This window comes from Colletotrichum godetiae, assembly GCF_030913485.1.
Source record: "Colletotrichum godetiae strain CBS 193.32 chromosome Unknown BDP55scaffold_12, whole genome shotgun sequence".
In the NCBI taxonomy this organism is placed as follows: domain Eukaryota; kingdom Fungi; phylum Ascomycota; class Sordariomycetes; order Glomerellales; family Glomerellaceae; genus Colletotrichum; species Colletotrichum godetiae.
The window spans coordinates 907782-929215 of NW_026851260.1; the positions used below are offsets into that span (position 1 = coordinate 907782).

The window sequence follows — 21434 nt, forward strand, 5'->3', positions numbered from 1 at the left end:
GTCACTTGTAATGATGACACTGAACCCTTTCCTGGCTGACACCTCAGTCACCCGCAGCCAGCCAGCCGAGCATCTGAGTCTTGCTCTCCACGGCTCGAAGTTGGGTTGGGTTAGTACTTTGGCTTTCAAGGCTCGCGCTGAATCAGACGCACTATTCCCCTCATGATCAAATCTTACGTTGAATAGAGCCGGATCATACAAGGCCGAGACAATGACGGAGCGAGAACTTGACGTTTGCGACGAACCATCGGTATCGGGCGCTAGACTCTCATGACGAGAATACGTGGGCGTCTGTGTGGTAGCCCATGGTCAAGGAAACAAGCGGGGTGGGGGTTCATCTCATTATAGCTTGTGGATGGAACAAAATGATGATGAATATCATTTGCTGCTCGAGCTGAATTGCCTACGGTTATGAGAAGGAGACCCCAGTTTGAACACATCGCAACCAGCCAGGTCAAGTTCAAGCATCGCCTTCATAAGCCCAATATGACACGTAATCTTCTCATTCATTCGGTCTTGATATCTATATGTCTAGGGACAGCAGCAAAGAGGACAAGCAAAACAGAAGCAGAAATGAGCTGCCTGTGACTTTATGTAGGGCCACCAAATTCGAACTCGCGTCCGCTTGCCGAAACCAGGCATTCAACCATCCTCCACTAGGCCAGATACACTTCAGGCGCTGCTCATGCCTTCTTTCATCACTTTCATTGCCTATGAGGGGTTTCCTCGCTCCACTATTAGAATAAGTCCAGGTGATCGCTTTTGAGTCTTGCGAGTGTTCATCAGGCAGGCACCTGGTGGATTTTGTGGAGAGTGGTCGTTCGTCGCACCCCAATGATGGGAAAGAAGTACCGAAAATGTTACAGCTCGCAAGTACTCAATCAGCCCATTATCATACTACGCCCACGGAAACAAGTTGTCCAGAAACAATTCGAAATACCGAAAATATCGATTTAGGTATACGGCTGTCTCGATCGCGCTGAATTCACGCCGTGGAAGGGTATCCCAAATCCGTTGAGTGTTGTCCTCGCACCCAACCTTACCCGTAACGAGACAGCTACTCATACACATGTCGATTCTAGTCTAGAGAGTTGCCTGTGTTTGGTTAGATGACATCCCAGTTTAACTAGGTCAGCAGCATCGTCATTTTATGAGATGAGGCCAATCTGTGGAGGAACATGGCGATTACAAGATGTATGACAATGAGATAGTCATGGAAGTTTTCATCCTCTATCCGTCACTATTGTGCACCGCCCTACAACGGGAAACTCATACCCTGCTGGTTTCATGCTGGGTACGCGGTCTTTGGTAGAGACTAGTCCCCGAGGATGGAGCAGACGCCCATGGTAAAAGCCCCCCTGCTTTGAGCTTACATATAAGAGCTCTCATCCGTCTATACCATTGGAATCACAGGGCTACACAATACTAAGTATAATCAACAACAGCTGTCGTCTGCTCCTCGCCGCCGCTATAAGAATATTCGCTCGCGGAATACCCACTTGCCAAGGCAGAACGATGAAAAAGCCGTTTAAACTTTCAGCTCCGTCTTGATTCCTCGGTTATGATTGGAGATGATGTACGTCCACCAGATAGACATACTCAGCCGGCAGCAGTTATTACTACCTCGAACAAGAGTGGGTCTCTGGCAGATCTCTGCTTACAATGCCATTGGGGAGTTGAACCCGATGAAGATTCAGCTTTCACACATCGGGCATCTCATAGTCCCCTGAGCCGCAGACGGGCTGACGCGTGTGGCACCTTTATGGGGAAGATCAATGGTCAGACGCTGAGGTAGTGCAGGTCAAGAGGAGAAGGTCACCAGCAACCAGGAGACAATAGCTTTCGTATCAACGAGAAGGATGTCAAAAGACGTAACCGGGCATGCAACTAGGGGCCCATCAATTTCCTAGACTCCATGCACATGTATAGGTCTATTCCCCATGACAAGCCGATAGATCTCGTAGAGAAGACCCGGGATGAGAGCGCCTCCCAACCGCTGCAGCCACACACACACACACACACACACACTTACTCACGCATACATTCCCTCACTCCCGCACAGCAACTTCATGGCAGTGAATCAAAAAACAGCGTCAAATTGATCCAGATAGCCGTTTCTCGGTGTTCTTTTACGTGGATGTTTGCGAATCCAGGCAGTATACATCACATACCATCGTCACAAGCTAGGCTCGCGACGAAGATTCTCTCTCAATGTCATGATAGTACCCCCGGGTTCTTTCCTGACACAAATCGGAGTCCCTTGTCAAGGGACCCTTTTATCTACTGTGCAGGAGGTATCCTAGTTTAGAGACAATTTAGATGTCCTTCAGTCCGAATGCTCTACTGTGTTACCAAGCAGTCAACGCATGCTTCCTCTAGCACCATGACTGATATTTAATTCACTCAATGGCATTCATGTGTATAGCAGGGCAGGATACCCAGAGTTGATTCAGAATGTTGTCTCTCATTGGACTTTGATTTGTTTGGGATATATCCTTCAATGCCTGTCTTCCCCTCAATCCTCCCCCCGAATTCGAACAAAGCAACAAAGATTGGCATGTGTGTGTGTAATGCGACCTGAGCAATGGAAAACAAAACAATCCGTCCCGTGTTTCCCGGTTGTGACGAACGCAAGAAGAAAGAAAAAAAGAAAACGAGACAAAGTTCCTTAAGGGAGCAGAAGCAAAAGCAATCTTTGACAAATGCTCCCACCCCTTGACAAATCTCAAAAACGAAACAATTGTGCACCCCAATTCCTCACACACATCCCTTAATGATCCCGAACTGAGAGGGAGTTGGTTATCCGCTCTTTCCAGTTTGACCCCCAAAAAACGCCATGAAAACAAAACAAATGACCACGAGTAAGAAGGGAAGAGATTTAAACTATCATTACTTTGATGATGTGGTGGTTCGAACAATACTGACGGTGAAGAAAAGCAAAAGCCACCTGAGCTTGGGAGAGAAAAAGTCGGAAATTGCTAGGGACTGCGACGGCTTGGAAAATGAGCGCCGAAACAGAGATGAAGAGGAGGGCTCGTTCAAGAGCTTTGGTAAAGTGACCGTCTGCTGGGACGGATTGATATAATGCTGTGGCGATGCAAGGGAATTCTCCAGGGACGAAATGATGAGCCCGCCTCGTGAGGCTGCGGGGGGTGTGCTCGTCAACGCCGTACTTTTTGATGTTGCTGTTATTGCTGTCATGCAGAGAGAGAATACTTTGGTGTTCTTCTCCGGTTCCATGTCGTAACTTTCGTTGTCGTGGAAGAAATACGCAATTTTCGTGTATGAATACATTCGAGTATTGAGCGGAAGCGAGGCGGTTTTGTGTAGACTAGGTATTTAGCCGAGCTTTCGGAAGCCTTCGACTGTAAGCATCGGAACCTCCACATCGCTGAGGCCAAGGACGCCCTCGTCCCGTCTGCGGTCGACGAAACCGTTGCATTCCGCGACGACAATGCTCCACTCGGCCAAAGCACGACCGGCGTAGACGGCGCGCTTGACGTAAATGCCCACCGGGCGAAGGGGTTGCGTAAGCGGCTCGGGGCCGGTCCTACGGCTTCCAGACTTGGACAGATGAGGCCGTTGCTGAGCCTTGAGCACAGCATGAGCCTGGGCCATGGCCTGAGATTGTTGCGGCGGGGGCGAAGGCTCTGACGGCTGCTGTGCCTCTTCCTCGGTCTTGCTCTCGGTAGGCGATGAAGCTGTTGATGAGGCAGAAGACACAGATGAAGCAGATGACTTCTCTACACTTTCAAAGTCGAACGTCATCAGCTCTACATTCGGGTTGTTCTCGAAGTCGAACTTGTTGCTCAGTCTGCGCACGAGAGAAGACGACGATACGGCAGTGACTGAAGACTTGCGCTCGAGAGTAGGGGAGGCGAGGGGACTGGCGTTCTTGGCTTCGTCGACGAGGCCCTTCTTCTTGGAGCCAGAGACACACCGTGTAGGATCGGGAAGACCAGCAGCAGGCGGAGGAGGGGTGCTGCCGCTCCTCGAACGGGAAGTGACCCAGGCCTGCGCCGGAGCGGGGAGGCGCGGGCGAGTGAGGATACGATCGCGAGGCTGGGCAACGGCAGGAGGCTGCCAGGTCAGCGTGAACTTGAAGACGAATTTCTGCTCCATGAAGATAGGCGAGGCGCCCGGCGAGCTGCCGTCAGACGATGTTGTCACAGCCGAAGCCGAGGAGGTGGAAATCTTGGGTGGAAGAGGCGGGCCTCCTTGCCGGCGTTTCGAGAGAGTAGCAGACTTGGAAGGCGCCGCTTCCTTGCGCGAGGGATCGTTGTTGTCCTCGCTGTCCGAGCCGTTACCGCCCAAAGATAACACCTTTCCGAGCAGTGACCAACGCTTCTTGCTGTTATCAGGCTTGGCAGCTTCCTTGGTCTCGGTGGCTGGTGTCGATGACATGACTCCTTCACCATTAACAATCTTGGAAAACGAGTCGAAGGGCTGGTTAAAGTAGCCTGGCTGCGGGATGTTCAGTTCCGTACGGATGATCATGAACTTCTTGCCCGGCGTGGGGAGACATGGCGATGTAGAGGGCGGAAGCTTCCCTGCGGCATCGGCGGCATTGCGTAGGAACAGGTAATGGGCCCAGACGGTCTTCAGTCTCGCTGCGGCAACAAGGAAAATTTCACTGTGAATGTTAGCAAGTGTTGTCTTCTTATGGAATGTGTGCACAACTCACGCATCAACTTCATTCGCGCTACCGCCGTCACGACAGATACGCCAGCAGAGCAAGCGCATATAATAGCCGCGCACCATCGGGCACCAGTGGTTGAAGTAGGTGTCGAAGGTCTCCTCGGAAAGCAACCAATCCAGACACAAAGCCTTTTTCCTTTGGGGGTTTGCCGTGACTGCCTCCCAAGTTGAGAAGATGAAGGACAAAAGGCGAACTTCCGTCATCGCGTTGTCGGAGATGAGCATCTTTCTGCAGACGTTGAGCCAAAAAGACCAGTCGATGCTCTTGGAGATAGTCGGGTTCTCGAGATCGTCGAGCTGGTCGTAAGCCACCAATGCCTCTTCCAAGAAATCGCAGAGTGTGAACACGGCGCTGTGGTCGAAAGCAGACACACGGCGGGTCGCAGCACGAGTCACAGATAGGAAAGATTCGGCAAAGGTTCGTCTCGCAGCAGCAATAACTGGCAGTGATTCGCCCAAAATATCCTTCAGCAACACGATCAGACGGTTCTCAGCCATGTTCTTCAGCAAGTTTCCTGGGATCGTCATCGCGGTCGCAGCAGCATCGGCGCCGTAGAATGAGTCTGTCGGCATGGGCGGGTTGTAAATCGCATCGACTTCAGCCTGGCGGTGGATCGTGGACTCTATGCACGTAAGGATTTGCGCCTGCACCAGTATAAATCCTGGCGACCGCGCCTTCTCAAGCAGCGGGAGGCCTTCGGGCATGAACTCCTCGGACAAAATGTGGTAGTACTTGCAAAAGATGAAGAACAAGTCAGTATCCCCGCCACGCCATCGGGTCACCCAAGGGCTGAACCAAGGAATCCTCGCTGCCATGACGGAGAGCTTCACTCGTTCCTTGAAGCGAGCGCTGATGGTCTTTTGCGATTGCCAGCCCAATACGCCAACGTTAGGCGGGAAGAGCGCCATGATGTCCTCGCTCTCGCCGCCATTCTTCTTGGGCAGTCCAAACTCGTCAGCCGTCCTCCTGATGAGTTCCGGTCGCAAATCCCACAATCGGACGAGAATCTCGGCGACGGACGGACAGAAGAAGAAGGCGTATGCGCACGCCTTACCGCACCAATTGACGAGACTGAGAGGTGCGTGTCGGAGCGACATCTTCTCCACCACGATTTGCATCTGCTTCATGAGGTTGCTCACAAACATGGTCCGCACATTGTGCTCGGCGGATTCGGCGAGGAAAGCTTGGCTCGATGCTTGTGAGGAGTCTGCTGTGGACTGGGTCCCGGAACGCGGTCGGACGCGTTCATTTGGTGAGCGATCCGCCAACGACATGAAGTACGTCGTCGTCTGTCGCCATTCTGGTCGCATCATCAGCATCGTCAAGGCCTCCAGCAGAACCGGCCGATCAACGCCTGGGAGCTGCTGGCCCTGTCCGTCCAGCATATCCAGCAAACCAGTCCACCACTTGTTCAGCACAATCGCCCTCCGCTCGACGTCTTCCAGAATGAGTCCCTTGTTGGTGATGTGGTTCATATAGGTTCGCAAGAATGGCAACAAGGTTACACGCACGGAGTGCATGCGCTGAGCCATGGTTTTGGTGGCGAAGCTTCCACTCTCGGTATCAAGCGACCTAAAGACCGACCAGATGGTGTCCTTGATGACCGACATTTCGCTCATCAGAGACTCGTCCGTTGCTGTTGTTTGGGATTCGGCGAAGGAAGCTGGTTTCGATTCGGGCTTTTTGATTTTATTACTATTATTATTGTTGTTGTTGCTGCTGCTGTTTTTAGTCTTCTTGGTGGGCTGATCGTTCTCAACAGCAGGTTTGGGCGGAGGCAAGCTCAGTGATGATGGGGGCAAAGCATTCGTATCGATCTCGTTGTTTGATCCCAGGGTGATGAGCATGCTTTTCGGTCGCTGCTTAATCTTTGTCAAGAAAGTGCTGGTTCTGTTCAGGGTGCGTGCAGGCTTTAATGATTCGGCACTCTTTGAAGCGGCAGTCTCTGTGTCGACTAGCATAGATACTGGCCTCTTGCGGGTCGCGTCAACACCCTTGAGGTTCTCGTTACTCGGGGCCCTGCTTCGGGAAGGGCGAGAAGGCGGTGGAGCTGGAGGGTCTGGATTTCGCTTCGGGGACGGGGAACGGGATGTGGACATCCACGACTTCTTCGCAAAGGTAGCGAAACTCTCCGAGACCGTCCTGGGGCGTTCTGGCTCGACAGGTCGCGTCGGCGGGGCCGGTGCTACGGGAGCGGCAGACGTCGCGACAGGAGGTGCAGCGCTCACGTGGTCTCCGGCATGAGTGCTGGGTCTTTCGGGCATGGCGGGTCGTTCGGGCACCGGCGGCTCCTTGAACTTTGACGGCGATCTAGATGTTGGTAGCCAAGATTTACGTCGCTCCATTAATGAAGCCCTCCTCCCCCTCTTCTGCAGCTTCTCGGCATCTTTGTCCTTCTCCTTCTGTTTTCCATCTCTCGTATTCTCCTTGTCCTCCTCTTTTGGAGGTTTTAACAACATGGCCGGGTCTGGACGTTCCGTGCCGGCTGCGGCTGCGGCCGCCTGCTCTTTAGCAGCAGCTTCCTTGGACTTGCCGTCGAGGTAGAGGGTGGTGTTGAATTCGGGAAGGGTATCGAAGGAGGGAAGCTCGAATGCAGCTCGTCCCTGTACGCTCGAGCCTTTCTGCTGTTTGGGTGCCGTTGCTGATGATGTTGTAGACGCTGCTGAGGCGTTGTTACGGTCGTTGGAGGTATTGGATCGGTGTAGGTAAGAACCATTTACTGGTTGGACAACAGCCGGAGCCATCGTCAGCGTTGGGCCTTTCATCTCATGGCAAGTCGCACCAACACAATTAGAGAGGATTCCTCTGCCAGTACACACAGGTAGGTACAGAGCAAGCAGCTGCAAGTGTCGGTGCCCGTGCCGAGCTCTGGTGGGCTGTTATTTGCGATCGCGCGGGCAACAGTGACCTAGAGCATGCAGTTGCGACTAGGAATGTAATGTACGGAAGGTCGATTTGGGTTGGGTAAGGGAGGACGGCCGGAATGCTCGGTGTGTCACGGTGGCACGACGTCTGCAGTCTCCCAAGTTAAGGTATGTAGTAAGGCGGCCTTGTGAGATAAGGTGTGGTTAGGTCAAGTTAAGGAATTCCCCCTCAATTGGACATGACAAAAAACAACCTGGGGTGTGTACAGGCAAGGAAAGGTGTTTCTTTGGTTTTGGGTTTGTCGGCGATCGGTACGGTAAGGTAAGGTATGCTCTGGGCCGGCAGAGGGAGGGCAGAAAGATACAAGGCGGCAAGTGGACGGGGGGATGGATGGTTCGTTCGTTGAGGTGGGTGATGCAGGGTGTGGATAATGGGATATGAATAGTATCCGTTCGGGGTCCGTAGGAATAAACCGTTCAGGTTCGAGAGACAAGAAGGAACAATCGAGGCGGAGCCGTAAAACGAGTGAAAAAGGAACGAACGACTGGTGATGAGGCGAGGCGAGGCGACCAGCTGCTTCTTCTCTTGCGTCCCTTCTCAGGTATAAACCTTGATCTGGGTCTGTCTGGGTCTGGGTTTTGTTGTTCGGTGGTTGTGGTGGTGGTGGTGGTGGTGCGGGTTGTCTGGGGGGGTTTTTTTTTTTTTTTTTTTGCTTTCCTGGTTCGTTGCAAGGTCCAATCCAGCGGCAGCTTCGTCGGGGATCGACTGTTGACGCAAGGACAACAGAAAAAGAGGAGGCTGCTATGTACGGAGAGAGCACTGTGTAGTTGTACGGAGTATTCGTAGTGTACACACGGAGAACCGCAAGGTCGAGCGAGAGTGTCTGAGAGGGAGACTGGGAAATCTGAAAGTTGGTGCAGCCGCAGCGGGAGGTGACGGTCGGGGGTGAAGGGTTCCCTGTCCAAGACTGGAGCTGGAACGTTTCAAAGTGAGAGTGCGATGAATAGCGGAGCTGGGAATATTATGACGGGCCTCCACCTTTATTTTTGCCAGGGAACGGGCGCGCTGGTGTGATGCGACAAGAGGGAAGGGGAACTTGGAAAACGGTAGATGGCTAAGATGATGCAAATTAAACGCCTTTCCGGTCGCCGGGCGAGACAAGGAAGCTTGTTGGAGCCTTGAGGGGGGGTTTCGGGGGAGGAGAAAGAATTGTGCAAGAGGGTCTTGGACTCGATGGATCGACCGATATACAATGTCTCAAGAGGCAGATACGGAGTAAGTAGAAAACGAGAGAAAAGCTGACGGGCAGAGTAGTAGGTACGGATAGCGAGTGTGGGATTGGTAAGAGTCGTTCGTTTGCCTAGACGAAAGGGATGACGAAGATGTCAGAAAGATCTTGTGAAGGAGCGAGAGAGAAGAATTGCAGGGACGGATCGAACAATCGGGAGACGGGAACACGACGGACGGGGGAGGTACGGGGGTACGGGGGTACGGTACGAAGTACGGGGGGGGGGTTAGCGGCCACGGACGGAGCAGATGCAGCAAGGACGGAGTACATTAGCAAGTAGGAGGTAGCAGTAATAATAGAAACCAGGAGCGCACATAATACGTCAGTGGGAATCAGGTAGTAGCAACTGAAGTATCCGTACCTAGTAATATTACTCCCACTATGCCACATTGTCGCTGCAAGTGTCATGTACTGTACCTCGTCTTGGCATTGGCCTTTCTTCGATAAGTCTCTTTCTCTAATTCTCATTACCTACCTAGTCCCACCTTGGATCATGATCAAGTCTCCTTTCTCTTATTCAATCGGAAGAGGAAGAAGAAGAAGAAGAAGACAACGGAGAATATCCCGCCAAGCCACAAGTTTTTAACACAAGTACGGAGCATGGGCGGCCAATCTCAGATTCAATTTCATTTCAATCCGTCAGATTGGTCCGCCTCATGTACAAGACTTCAAGAATTGAGACGGACAGCTTTCCCGCCACGGCGCCGCCCTCCCTAACGCACACACAGACGCCGCACCCTGCCTAAAACAGCACGGCAGCACGGTCAAAAAAAAAATCAGGAGAAATAAACGTTCGCCTCCCGTCTGGTCTGAAGTGGGAAGAATTAGAAAAATTGGACTAATGCAATTGCCTTTTTTCCCTTCCCGCGCGAAATGTTTGAACGCGTGTGAGATGTGCGGCCGTGCAACACTTGTCGCCAAAATACAAAAAAAAAAAAAGTAAAGTGAACAACACGTACAAAGTACTTGTACATTGCCAACAAACCCCAACCTCCTCCCTTCCCGTATCTCTACGGTACGGATAACAGGATGGATCGAAGCTAAACGGGGGGTTGGATCATATTCATGGCCCATCATCCATGGATGGGGTTTGACGGGGTGGATGATCGCCGCAACGCCAGCGCCAGCGGGGATTAATACGAACGAGGGTACCCGCCTTTTCCCTCCCCTTTCTGCCAGTGCCGTCCCAGGAAACAGAGACAAGAAAGAGTAAGAAAACCTGCCTTGGCCCACGGCACCTCTGCTGACCGAGAGAGATGCCTGCAAGGAGCGCGGGCGGGGGGGGGGGAGAAGCTGGCAAGCTGTTCGTTCATTGTGTGCTGTGTGCCTACGATCAGTGTTCCCGTACTCGTACCAAACTCGTACTCAAACGCCCTTCCATTGTTCCGACTTCTTTTCTCGTAGGTTTGTCCACCCGCACATGTGTCCAGCTGTTCATACGAACCGCTAGTCATTGTGCACATTCCGACCAGCACGTACCATAATCATGATACCGCACCTCCTACCTAGACCCCAAGTATCCGTAGGGAACGCGCTCTTACTCTCTCTCTCTCTCTCTCTCTCTCTCTCTCTCTCTCTCTCAAACGTCCCCAACCCCCCCCCCCCCTCTCGCGACGAACTCGAGGGACCGACCTGACCTGAGTCTGAGACCAGTGCGCGCTCACTCCTCCCACTACACCACGTCAGTCCTCTTTGTAGTTTTTTGGGAGAGGGGGATCTACCCGCGGGACGGATGGCTTGTCTTTCGAGCTTGTTCTACTCTGTACCTTTCCACCCCCTTCAGAGAAAAAGCCCCTGGCTAAGACTAAAGCGTTCACGCTTCGGCGGCCGTTCCATCGGCTCTCACTCAGCGGTGTCTCACCGGCCGAGAGAGGGGATTCGTCCAGCGTTTTCTTCCGTTTCTTTCTCCCCCTTCTGCTAGCGTTCGCGAGGGCGGTACGGCGTTTTAGTGTACAAAGGCGCAAAGCTAGCAGCTGCTGTCCAACGCTCAACTTTGAGATTGGAGAGAAGGGGGAAAAGCCCCCTGAGTTAGTAATCCGTTCGGGACGCACAGAACATTCTGCACGAACGTGTCGAACGGACGGGTGATGCGAGTCGCGCGTTCTGCATGATAGCTGACACCTGCAAACGCTCGACCACCAGTCAAGACTTCCCCGTCTGTCTCTCTCTTCTCAAGTCTCTCCTAGGCCGCCAAGTTCCAACAACAGAATAAAAAGTGTTCGGGCGATTTTCATCTGGCCTTGTCCTGGGCCCCTCCTGGCTCAGCGCAACAACAAGGCGAGGGAGGCGCCAACACCTGAGGGAGATCAAACGAGTCGAACCGTTGCTTGACCCGCTTCGCTTCATCGGTACTCGGCAGGGTACCGTGGACACTGTGGACAGAACGCCGCAAGTATCACGACTCGCAACTCTTCGGGTATGTTGCATGGCGTGGGGGCTCTCTCGCTCTCTCTATCCAGCGGCCAAGCCCAAAGGCGTTGCGCCCTCCCTCTCTTGTAATTCGGCCGATATTGAAGCGCTGCAGCCTGCAGATGCAGCACCTGCAGCCAGATGGAAGGGCCCTGCAGGCTTGCAGACAGGAAAGATAATGGGCGGCAGTTCCAACTTTTTCCAAAGCCGTCTTTGTCCACGGGCAGGCAATTGGCAAGAAGTGAGTGAAAGTCGCCTGACAGGATGTCCGATCCCGGGTTTGATCTTGTTCCCGCGCCTCCGGGGGGGGCAATCTACACTTTTGTGCATTCCCACTAGTGAAAAGGCGCCTCGAGCATCGAGGGCAACGGCGGTAATGAAATTGTACGCCCCGTTCGACTTTCGAAGTTCCGCTTCTGGCGTTTGCCAACGCGCCACATTATTCCCATCTTTGGGAGTCGTCCTAGGTATTTGGTGGCCCATAGTTGGGGAGCGCGTCACCGATGGCCGGTAGGCAAGGGCCAGCACTTCCCATTGTCTTTTTTGTTCCTTTTCAGCTGAACAGGGCCGTCGCCGTTGGAATTCGCGGGCGGACATCCCGTACCAAAAGACAAAAACTTTGTTCTACCTCTGCATATGAATGACAAGCCAAAAAGAATGAAAGTGTCTCGGCTCATGATGCTGAAAAAAATCATGTCTCGTGGCCATCGTCACAAGCCGGTGGCCCGGTGGCTTGCGTGCCTGCTTGCTTTCGCCAGCATGCATGCCTGGAATTGAATTCGTTGTGCTGGCAGGGCATCATCCAATGTGGTTCCGCTTGTCAGCTGTCAAGTATCGCACATCGCAATTACTCACTTTTGCTCGAATTGCCATGCCTCGTTGCTTCTCTTCCCCCCCTGTCCGGGAGTGGGAACGTTAGCTCGCCAATAACCTTCCCATCTGTATCCCAACGCGGCTTATGCCATCATCGTCCAGGGAAGGGGGGACTCGTGGGCCTTGCCCTGCCAGCTTTCAGGGCTGCCAGGAGGGGTCCGTCTTGTTCTCCGAATCCTCCGATCTTCCTTGGGCGCTTCCTTCGAGGCAGGGTCCTAGGTAAATGGTGTTCTCCAAGAATAAAGGCGTCTGCCCAGTCTGCCATTCTGCCCCATCAATCCATGTTTGGGTTCCGCTGGAACCAAAGTCGATTTCGTGACTAGGCATCCGTATCCCGAAGATGGCAGGATGAGAGCGCGACTTGGGGGAGAGAAACAGAAAGAAAAAAGGAAGTTAGACGAACGCAAAAAGAAGAAAGGTGCGGCGACTCGACGAGATTAAACAGCGTCCGTGAGCGAGGCTCGTGGACCCGGATGGCGCTACTTTTGCAGGCAGTCATCCTCAAGGCTCAAGCTGAGCTCCGCCTCGGAGTAGGAAGTTGGGAACTTGGAAGCAACTTGCCCTTAGCCTTGCGGCCAAGGCCCAAGGAGCCGTATCTCTGGATCTGTCATCAGCTTCAATCTTAAGAGCCAAGCGAATTAGGCATAGCGTTCCCCTGAGTGACTGTCCCCACCGGCAGACACGCTCACCATCAGATCATGGCCACCAAGAACCTGTAAGTTGAAATCTCTGCCCTCGCGACTGGCCGTAGACTCGCAACGCAAGGTGGCCGATACGCGGGCGGGCGTTAGCACAATTCCCTTGCTCGCTCCTCACATCGCCTCGACTTGATGTTGGCGGTGAGCCGGGCAGCCCGGGCAGCAGAGATGGGGCCGGGCAGATTGAGGTGGAGTCCATATTCGGCTTCATTTGAGGCTCGTCCGAATGAATTCGAGACGTTTCCACTGGCAACTTGGCAAGAGGCCGGCCACTGGAGACGACGCGCCCGATTGTGATACCGATTGTGGTATCTCAGGCGCGCAGAGTCCACAGTTCATGCGAATCACATATTCAGTCATAATCATCATAAATCAGGCGAGATGTTGCCATTACTTCATGCAGCCAGAGCTATCGTGTAAAGAGCGACGTAGGTGCTTGGTAATAGAAGGGCAGAGTTTGATCTTGGCACGATGAAAATTTCCTTCAGCAAGAATGGCACAGAGAGAAGCCCATTGCTGTACACACTAATGCCTGTGTCCAAAAAGGACTGATGTCACGAATCTGGCGAGTTGGATTAGTAGGTTTTGGTCGCGCTCTGCGAGACGTGTGCGATATCCGAAGATTGACACGCTGTATCCGTAGACGCCTCGCACTTGCGAAGCGCCGAATGTGCACGCGCGTCTCAAATGCGACCCAAGGCTGCGCTCCTCGTGGGGAAGATCAATCCGAAACGACACCAATGCGGCATGGGGGCGCGACAAATGATGGTGGGATGCTTGGTCTGATGGTTCCCGAGGTTTCGAGAAGGTAGAAACACCCCGAGTTGCGGGAAAGGATGCAGCAGCGCGCCGCAAGAGGAGATCGAGGATGCCCATCATCATTTGGAGATGGAAACGCTCTTCATCTCATTGAGGTTGGCGCTGTGCTGATATGAGAATGACGACGTCGCGGATGATGAAATCGTGTCCCACAGTCCGCGTCAGATTGTCGAACCCGATACCCAGTGCAAACAATGCAGGAGATTGGAGGTGGTTTGCTGTAGCAACACCGACTTGGAGATCGGAGGACGGGTGGTATGGTTGTGAGTGAAAGACAAAAGAACGACGGGGTTGGGAGCCTGCAGAAAAATTTATCATGAGGATCGAGGCAGGTGGGCACGGGATGGAGGGCACAGCAAGCTCGGGAGGTTTCTCGGCCCGACACCCAAAGCTGCCCCGCCTCAAATCCATCGGACGCGTTCCAACCTGGAAGTCGCGACGTTGGCCAGTGCACCTGCCTCCTGTTGGTGACTAGGAGCTGGGATGTCCCAAGCCTTCGTAGGCTCCGTCGCCGTGTCCGATTGAGGTGAGGAATGCATGAGAAATCCTGCGGGGGAAATTAGTTTGTTGACGATCGCGGGAAGACATGATTTAGCGACTTCGCTGAGATCATAAGATGATCAGTCAGTCGCTCTCGGCGGTAGCGGTAGTAAGTCAACATGACTAAGTAGCTACCTCATGTACCAACTTACGGCCTGGGTTGAACAGCATGACAGCCTCGCAAGCACAGCCTCCACAGCGATGCTCGATATGTAGACTGTGCGATCACGTAACTTACCTATGGTGGGCAGTTGCAGGTATACGATCTTGATAAGTGCGCGTTAGAGTCCCATTACTTCCTGTCTTATAGTCATTCACACGACTTACGCCTCCAAGGATATCCCCTCTGATGCTTACTAGGTACTAGAAGGGGGAAGAACTGAGGCGCAGTGTCTTTTCTTTGAATATTTTGCAGGTTATGAAGGAACTCCTTGCGAGCGAGCTGTTTATATGCCCAAATTAAGGGGTCCAATGGTTTCAAATGGACGGCGAACTATAGCCTAGAGAGCTTCAGTATTTTGTCAACTAATAGACAGGACGCATAAATGAGGCTGGGGCTGAATGTGCCGGCCCGTGTGCATGCCAAACTCAATCAGATGAGATCGTAAGCTCAGAGAACAACAGAAAGCTGACTTTGAACTAGTTGACATACCAGATCACCAGTTTGGACACCATAAACTCTTTTGCTTTCTGCCTCTCGTATCCAAAGAGTCGTCGCAGATCACTGACAGTCAGGGATTACATAACCGCTTACTCCGTTATTCGCAAAGTTCAACTCCCCACGATCTCTTCAGGCTGGTACCAGAAGAGTTATCTGGATCTGCATCCAAAGCGATAAGAGCTGATCATGAAGTGACTCCTTTGTGACGAACGCAAGCTGGTAAGTAATACGCGAAAAGCGTTTCTCGAAGCTTTGCCTGATTGCTGCTTATGCCAACTGTTGTCGTCTTTTACGCTCGAAGGACTTCGGCACCAAAAGACATCGGAACTAACCAGGTCTTAGACTGGAATAGTTGCGCGTCCAGCTTCAGACCGAAAACTTAGACGGCGCAGTGATTGGGTGAAGCCTTTTTAGCGCGAGCTGAAGGGCAGAGCGAAGTCTCTTCAAGCGGGAAAATCAGTCGGTGCGGTGTCTGTCTTCATTGAAATGTCACCCCTCTATTCTGATTGGTCGGGATTTAGAGACTCACTTTGGGGAGGAAAACCCCCAGACTGAGGTGCCCGCTCACCCCCATTAGCTCTTATAGATGAAGACTTGATGAACTTGAACTTGAGTACCTCAAGAACTGAACAAATTTCACCACTATATCTTTTGCTTTAATTATTAATCTTTGGCTCATCCTCATATCAATTGTAGTGTCTACTCTTGCCCTGACAATATGCGGGATTCTAGAGTGAAAACAGACGGAGACCAGGTTGAGAAACCGAGTGATAACGGTGTAAATCGAGATATCGAGCAGCGACAGTCTAACGAAGTTGAAGATGCACAAAACCCTTCGGTATTCAAGTCTCTAGGAATTCTAGATCGATTCCTAGCCGTCTGGATCTTTCTCGCTATGTTAATTGGCATTCTGCTCGGAAACTTCGTCCCTAACGCTGGGCAAGCGCTTCAACAGGGCAAGTTTGCTGGCGTCTCTGTGCCGATAGGTAAGTCTTGGCTCAGCCAGCTCTTTGATGCGCGATGCTCATAGACTCTAGCCGTTGGTCTATTGGTGATGATGTACCCCATCTTGTGCAAGGTTCAGTACGAGAAACTACATACCATCTTCCGTACAAGAGAGGTTTGGATTCAGCTCGGCTTTAGCGTCATCCTCAACTGGATCGTTGCACCGTTCTTCATGGTCAGTGTTGCGTCCTCCCAAGGCCGTTTCCAACATCTGCTAACATTATTCCTTAGCTTACCTTATCATGGGCTTTCCTACCAGACAAGCAGGGTCTTAGAAACGGTTTGATTCTTGTTGGAGTCGCGAGGTGTATCGCCATGGTCTTGATTTGGACAAGCCTGGTAAGAATCCCGTTTTGACACTTACAAACCCAAAAAGATGCTGATTTCATTGAACGTAGGCCCGAGGAGATGGAAATTATTGCGCCATTCTCGTGGCAGTCAATTCTTTCCTGCAAATCGTTCTCTTCGCCCCTGTCGCCCTGCTCTTCATCCGAGTAATCGGCCAAGATCACAGTATCTCGTCTATCTCGTACTCGACGGTTGCCTCAGCAGTTGGCATCTTTCTCGGCATTCCCCTCGGCGCGGCCATCCTCACGCGGCTCTCACTAGTCTACACCATCGGGGTCGACACGTACAACAACAGAATAATACCTTTCCTAGCACCCTGGTCACTCATCGGTCTCTTGTATACCATCATCGTCCTCTTCGCCTCTCAAGGTTCCCAAGTCGTTCACCAAATCGTCTCAGTGGTTCGCGTGGCGGCGCCGCTAGTGGTCTACTTCTCCGTCATCTTCTCGGCGACCCTGCTCGTCGCCCGCAGACTGGGATTCCGCTACGGTCTCGCATGTACACAGGCCTTCACGGCGGCAAGCAACAACTTTGAGCTAGCTATCGCGATAGCTGTCGCGGCTTACGGGCCTGAATCGGATGAGGCACTTGCCACGACTGTCGGGCCGCTCATCGAGGTGCCGGTGCTCCTTGGGCTGGTCTACTTTGTCAAGTGGTTTGCTAAGCGGTACGGCTGGGAGGATTAAGCCGAAGCCTTTGCAAACGGCGCAATGAGACAAAAGCACATGTCGGTGTCATGAGGTCCAAGAGCATGCAGGAGCTAAGGTAGCACGAAAGTTTACGGGTGATGCCGTGCCGAAGGAGCTGAATTGCCGATGCTCAATCTTGAAGGGAAACAAGTGCCACTCATGATGATATAAAGAATCTGAAAGCAATGAGAGACGATCACTCTAGCAACTCGATTTTGTTTCCAAATTTTCGAAAATGCCAGGTCCATGGTGTTGCAAGACATGCACCGAAGTTCAAGAGCGCCCGTTGAATGATAAGGTAAGACGCGGGGACCCTGGTGACTGAACCCTTGTCGGCCTTAGCGCACGTTGCGCTACAACTGCCTGAAGTGACACTTGGGTGCCCCAAGCTCCCTGTCACCGTCCGGCTCTTGTTCCACCTCAGACAGGATCCGTCCGGGTTTCGACCGCTAGTTTGATTATCAACATTCATCTTGATAACCCACAACCTCCCAATCTAACCCTCATCAACACCCTTTTCACGACCTTTTCGAGCGATCCACCTCCGCAGCAAGACTTGGGCAGGCCGCGAATCCCCGTATTGTCTTCGTCGTTGTCGGCTTTCCGGCAGAGCCAGTATAGCTGCGCTCCGTATCGCGCATTGGACCCCTACGAGATCCCTACGAATTAATTTCCTCGCCTTGCCGGAGCTTCCCCCTCTACGATCCCACCATGGAGTCGCTTCCCCGCGAGCTGATAGATGCGATCCTCCGGCAATGCGTCGCCTTAACATCCCGAAATCACATCCTGCACCTGCGCCTCGTATGCAGGGCCTTCGACCGCTTTCTCAAGCCCTACGCGTTGCGGACCATCGCCCTCGAGTTCAGCCGTCTCAGCAAGAACAGCCCCCGGCGGCAACCGGATGTCGATTCCCTTCAGACAATCGGGTATCACTGCAAGTCAATGTACATTGACCTGATGGTATTGCGCGATGAGTGTAAGTTGGAGGAAAGCGGTAACAAGGTCGCGAAATGTTGCTGACTCTCCAACAGTAGAAGTAGAATTTCTGTCAACCATCTTCGATCGAATACCCTCTATGAAGCAGTTCGTCCAGACACTCCAACGTCAGTACTGCATGTCGCCTGCTTCTTTTACAACGCTGGACTACCGCCATACGCTCGAATCAATACTCTTCAACTGCCAGTTCGTTTCCTCATTGCGCCTAAACCTACCTTTCCAGCTCGTAGGTCACCGCTGTAATGCTGCAACAATGATACTCGCGAATACCTTTTCCGCCTTCTCCCGTCGCCCGGAGGACTCTCTTTCGCTCAAAACGCTTGTGCTAGAGAACGTATCTGATCAAGCTATCGTCGACCTCTGGACCAACCCTTCTGATGTTCTTGCCATCATGCACACTGTCCTCCAACTCGAGCACCTAGTCATATCTTTCCGTCGTCACGAGGTCGACCCTCCACGTGTGGCCTTTTACGGGACTTGCCTGTGGGATCTTATCCACAACGCCGAAGTCTTACAGACCCTCTGTCTATCTGGCACCGACGATGATCGTCCACCCAGAGGCCTCAAGCAAACAAAAGCCTGGAACATGACGATAGACGAGTGGAGGGCTCGCGCGCTTCCCTCTCCACCGATCACGCTTCCATGCCTAACAGCCCTCGAATTGAAACGTGTCGAGATCACGCCGGACGTCCTTCGATGCGCCGCGCGCAACTTTGGCCAGACTCTACGGGAGCTGTACCTCAATGAGGTCTATCTCAAAGCGGAACAGGGCCATAACCTCAACGAAGACTCAAAGGAAATCCTGTGGATTGGTCTCCCGAACCAGCGGCCCGGCCTCCACGATGACTGGATGGCCATGATCATCCGAGAGTCATGCCCGAAGCTCCAGACGTGCCGTGCTTCTTTCCTCGGCTACGACCTCTACACCCGCGACGATCTACCGCCGTCCCCCGCGCCCTCGTCCCCCGATTTCGACTTCATCGACCCCTGCGGACTCGGCCGCTCGATCGCGCAGCGCTTCGTCGAAGTGGCCCTGGGCTACTACCAGCCGCCGCAGTCTGACGGCTCGCCTGTGTCCTACCTGCCGGCTCTAGCCTCCAACGACTACCTCCTCACTCAGATGCGGCCTAGAACGCGCGCGCTGCGGGTCACAGAGTATGACGTTAATGCCTACCAGACGGCGGTACAGAACTCCACGAGCGGTTGGCAACGCAGTATCGACGGCGTTTTTCCCAACTGCAACAGCGGCACCCTCGAAGAACTTCACTACATTGCCGAGACCGCGTGTCAGGGCATGAATGAGATTCAGCGGCAGCGCAATGAGCATGCCGGCCAAGGGGAAGGGGGCGAAGGCGGAGCTGGCGATGACGAGAACGGCGGCGGCGGCGGAGGAAACCTTGCAGAGAATCTTTTGAATCTGAACTTTGCAGAGGAGTGATGGAGTTTCCCGAGACGCTCTGGATGAGAGGACTGCTGAGTAGTATTGTACGACTTTGTCAACATCACACAGACTTTTGGGGAGGTCAAGCGTTTGAACGATGCGCGATTTTGCTTCTTGGTAATAGCGATGGCAAGCTAATCAACGGTAGAGCATGCTACCATTCTTTTCTTTGTCATTATACCCCCAATCCTGTTCTAGAATTTTCAATTGCTTTACTATGCCTAATGCTCCCTTTTTAAAATACCCTCTTTATATATATGATGATGTTGTTGATCATGATGCTAGCGGTAGTTGACGGAAGCGTCATGTTCCGTCTTTAGGTAGCTCGTAAATAATTCCCAATTCGAATGCAGCCACCCCTCGCCCAAGATGAAAGGCAACAACTGAATTCTACGATTCTTTGATAGATTGGTAGAACAAAGTTTTGATCCAAAAAAAAAAAAAAAGTAAAAAAAGTAAAAAAAGTAAAAAAAGTCATGAAACTGCGCCTCGTCCCTGTAGTCTAGTGACCGTTGACGCCGTTGCTGCCGTTCTTCTGCTCGGCAACGGCTTTGTCAAGGGCCTGCAGCACGTCGCGGCGCAGGTCCTCTGCGTCCTCAACACCGCAGCTGATGCGGACGAGGTCATCAAAGACGCCGACGGCCTCGCGCTGGTCCTTTGGGATGCCGGCGTGGGTCATGCTGCTGGGGACCTCGACGAGGGACTCTACGCCGCCGAGGGACTCGGCGAGGGTGAAAATGCGGGTGAGCTGACAGAAGCGCTCTGCGGCGGCGTGGCCGCCCTTGATGCGGAAGGAGAGCATGCCGCCGCCCATGCCATTGCGGTGCTGTTTCTTCGCGATGGCGCGGTGCGGGTGGGAGTCGAGGCCGGGGTAGTTTACGGCAATGACGTTGGGGGAGGCTTCGAGGGCTGTGGCGACGGCGGTGGCGTTTGTGGAGGCCTCGCGGGCGCGGAGGTGGAGGGTCTTGAGGCCGCGGTGGGCGAGCCAGCAGTCAAAGGCGGAGGGGACGGCGCCGATTGCGTTTTGGAGGAAGCCGAGGCGTTGTTTGAGGTCCGGGGAGTTGAAGGCGGCTACGCCCATGACGACGTCGGAGTGGCCGTTGATGTACTTTGTGACGGAGTGGACGACGATGTCGGCGCCGAAGTCGAGGGGGTTCTGGACGTAGGGGGAGAGAAAAGTGTTGTCGACGACGACCATGATGCCGTGCTGGTGGGCCTGGGTGACGACGGCGCGAACGTCGACGAGGCGGAGGGTCGGGTTGGAGGGGCTCTCGATCCAGACGAGCTTGGTGGCGGGCGTGATGTGGGCCGAGATGTCGACCTCGATCTCGGGGGTGAAGGTGACTTTGACGCCGTGGGCTTTGGCGACCTGGGTGAAGTAGCGGTGGGTGCCGCCGTAGACGTCCGAGACGGAGATGACGTGGGAGCCGGCGGCGAGGGACTGGAGGACGACGGCGGTGGTGGCGGAGCCGGAGGAGAATGCGAGGGCGTATTTGGCATGCTCGAGGGCGGCGACGGCCTGCTCAAAGTTGTCGCGGTTGGGGTTGCTGGAGCGGGAGTACTCGTAGACGCCGATGGGCTTGCCGACGCTGGTCTGCGCAAAGGTCGTGGAGAGGGAGATTGGCTCGATGACGGCGCCGGTGACGGGGTCGTGGGGAGAGCCGGCGTGGACGGCGAGGGTGCCGAAGTTGTGGACGGGTGAGGGCGCCCGCGGAGGGGTCTCGATGGGGTGCTCGGCGACGGGGACGGTCATGATTGCTGATGGAGGGGTTGTCGTGATAAGAAGGAGTTTGGCGGGGTAGTAGATTGCGACTTTCTTATGAGGTGAGAAGAAAGGATAGCAGATGTGAGGGTATCTAGAAGAATGCAGAAAGAAGAAGGGAAGAAAAGAAAAAATAGGGAGGATCGAGAGAAAAATACCCGGGCTACGTTTCTCGGGGTTTGTGCGAAATAAAGTCGACGGTAACCGAGTCGAGTCGCGGGGTCGTTTTTTCTTGTCGTTTGTTACGTTATGAAGAAGAAAAAAAAGAGTAGCTCGAGTCTCCGTAGGATGTTTAAGGTGGAAATTGCCCCGCTACGCTCCGGCGGCCGAAGAAAAAAAAA

General features: G+C 53.3%; 5 protein-coding genes across 5 annotated transcripts; 2 read left to right on the plus strand and 3 right to left on the minus strand.

The window, feature by feature from the left end:
• Positions 1–3339: 3339 nt before the first annotated feature.
• Positions 3340–7443, minus strand: BDP55DRAFT_629982 (uncharacterized protein; the record flags this gene model as incomplete). Its single annotated transcript, XM_060572097.1, has 2 exons — positions 3340–4633; positions 4685–7443. The coding sequence occupies 2 exons, from the start codon at positions 7441–7443 to the stop codon at positions 3340–3342; spliced, it is 4053 nt and encodes a 1350-aa protein (XP_060432088.1).
• Positions 7444–14052: 6609 nt separating this feature from the next.
• Positions 14053–15426, minus strand: BDP55DRAFT_629983 (uncharacterized protein; the record flags this gene model as incomplete). The annotated part of the gene is made up of 6 exons (XM_060572098.1): positions 14053–14198; positions 14344–14408; positions 14430–14490; positions 14519–14684; positions 14844–14885; positions 15382–15426. The coding sequence occupies 6 exons, from the start codon at positions 15424–15426 to the stop codon at positions 14053–14055; spliced, it is 525 nt and encodes a 174-aa protein (XP_060432089.1).
• A 144-nt stretch (positions 15427–15570) lies between these two features.
• Positions 15571–16891, plus strand: BDP55DRAFT_726755 (arsenical-resistance protein; the record flags this gene model as incomplete). Its single annotated transcript, XM_060579187.1, has 4 exons — positions 15571–15838; positions 15890–16032; positions 16089–16196; positions 16256–16891. 4 exons carry the CDS (start codon positions 15571–15573, stop codon positions 16889–16891), a joined length of 1155 nt encoding a protein of 384 aa, XP_060432090.1.
• A 714-nt stretch (positions 16892–17605) lies between these two features.
• BDP55DRAFT_548031 (uncharacterized protein) lies at positions 17606–19328 on the plus strand (the record flags this gene model as incomplete). The annotated part of the gene is made up of 2 exons (XM_060568803.1): positions 17606–17870; positions 17926–19328. The coding sequence occupies 2 exons, from the start codon at positions 17606–17608 to the stop codon at positions 19326–19328; spliced, it is 1668 nt and encodes a 555-aa protein (XP_060432091.1).
• A 505-nt stretch (positions 19329–19833) lies between these two features.
• Positions 19834–21084, minus strand: BDP55DRAFT_547931 (Cys/Met metabolism PLP-dependent enzyme; the record flags this gene model as incomplete). Its single annotated transcript, XM_060568794.1, has 1 exon — positions 19834–21084. One exon carries the CDS (start codon positions 21082–21084, stop codon positions 19834–19836), a length of 1251 nt encoding a protein of 416 aa, XP_060432092.1.
• Between the last annotated feature and the right edge of the window lie 350 nt (positions 21085–21434).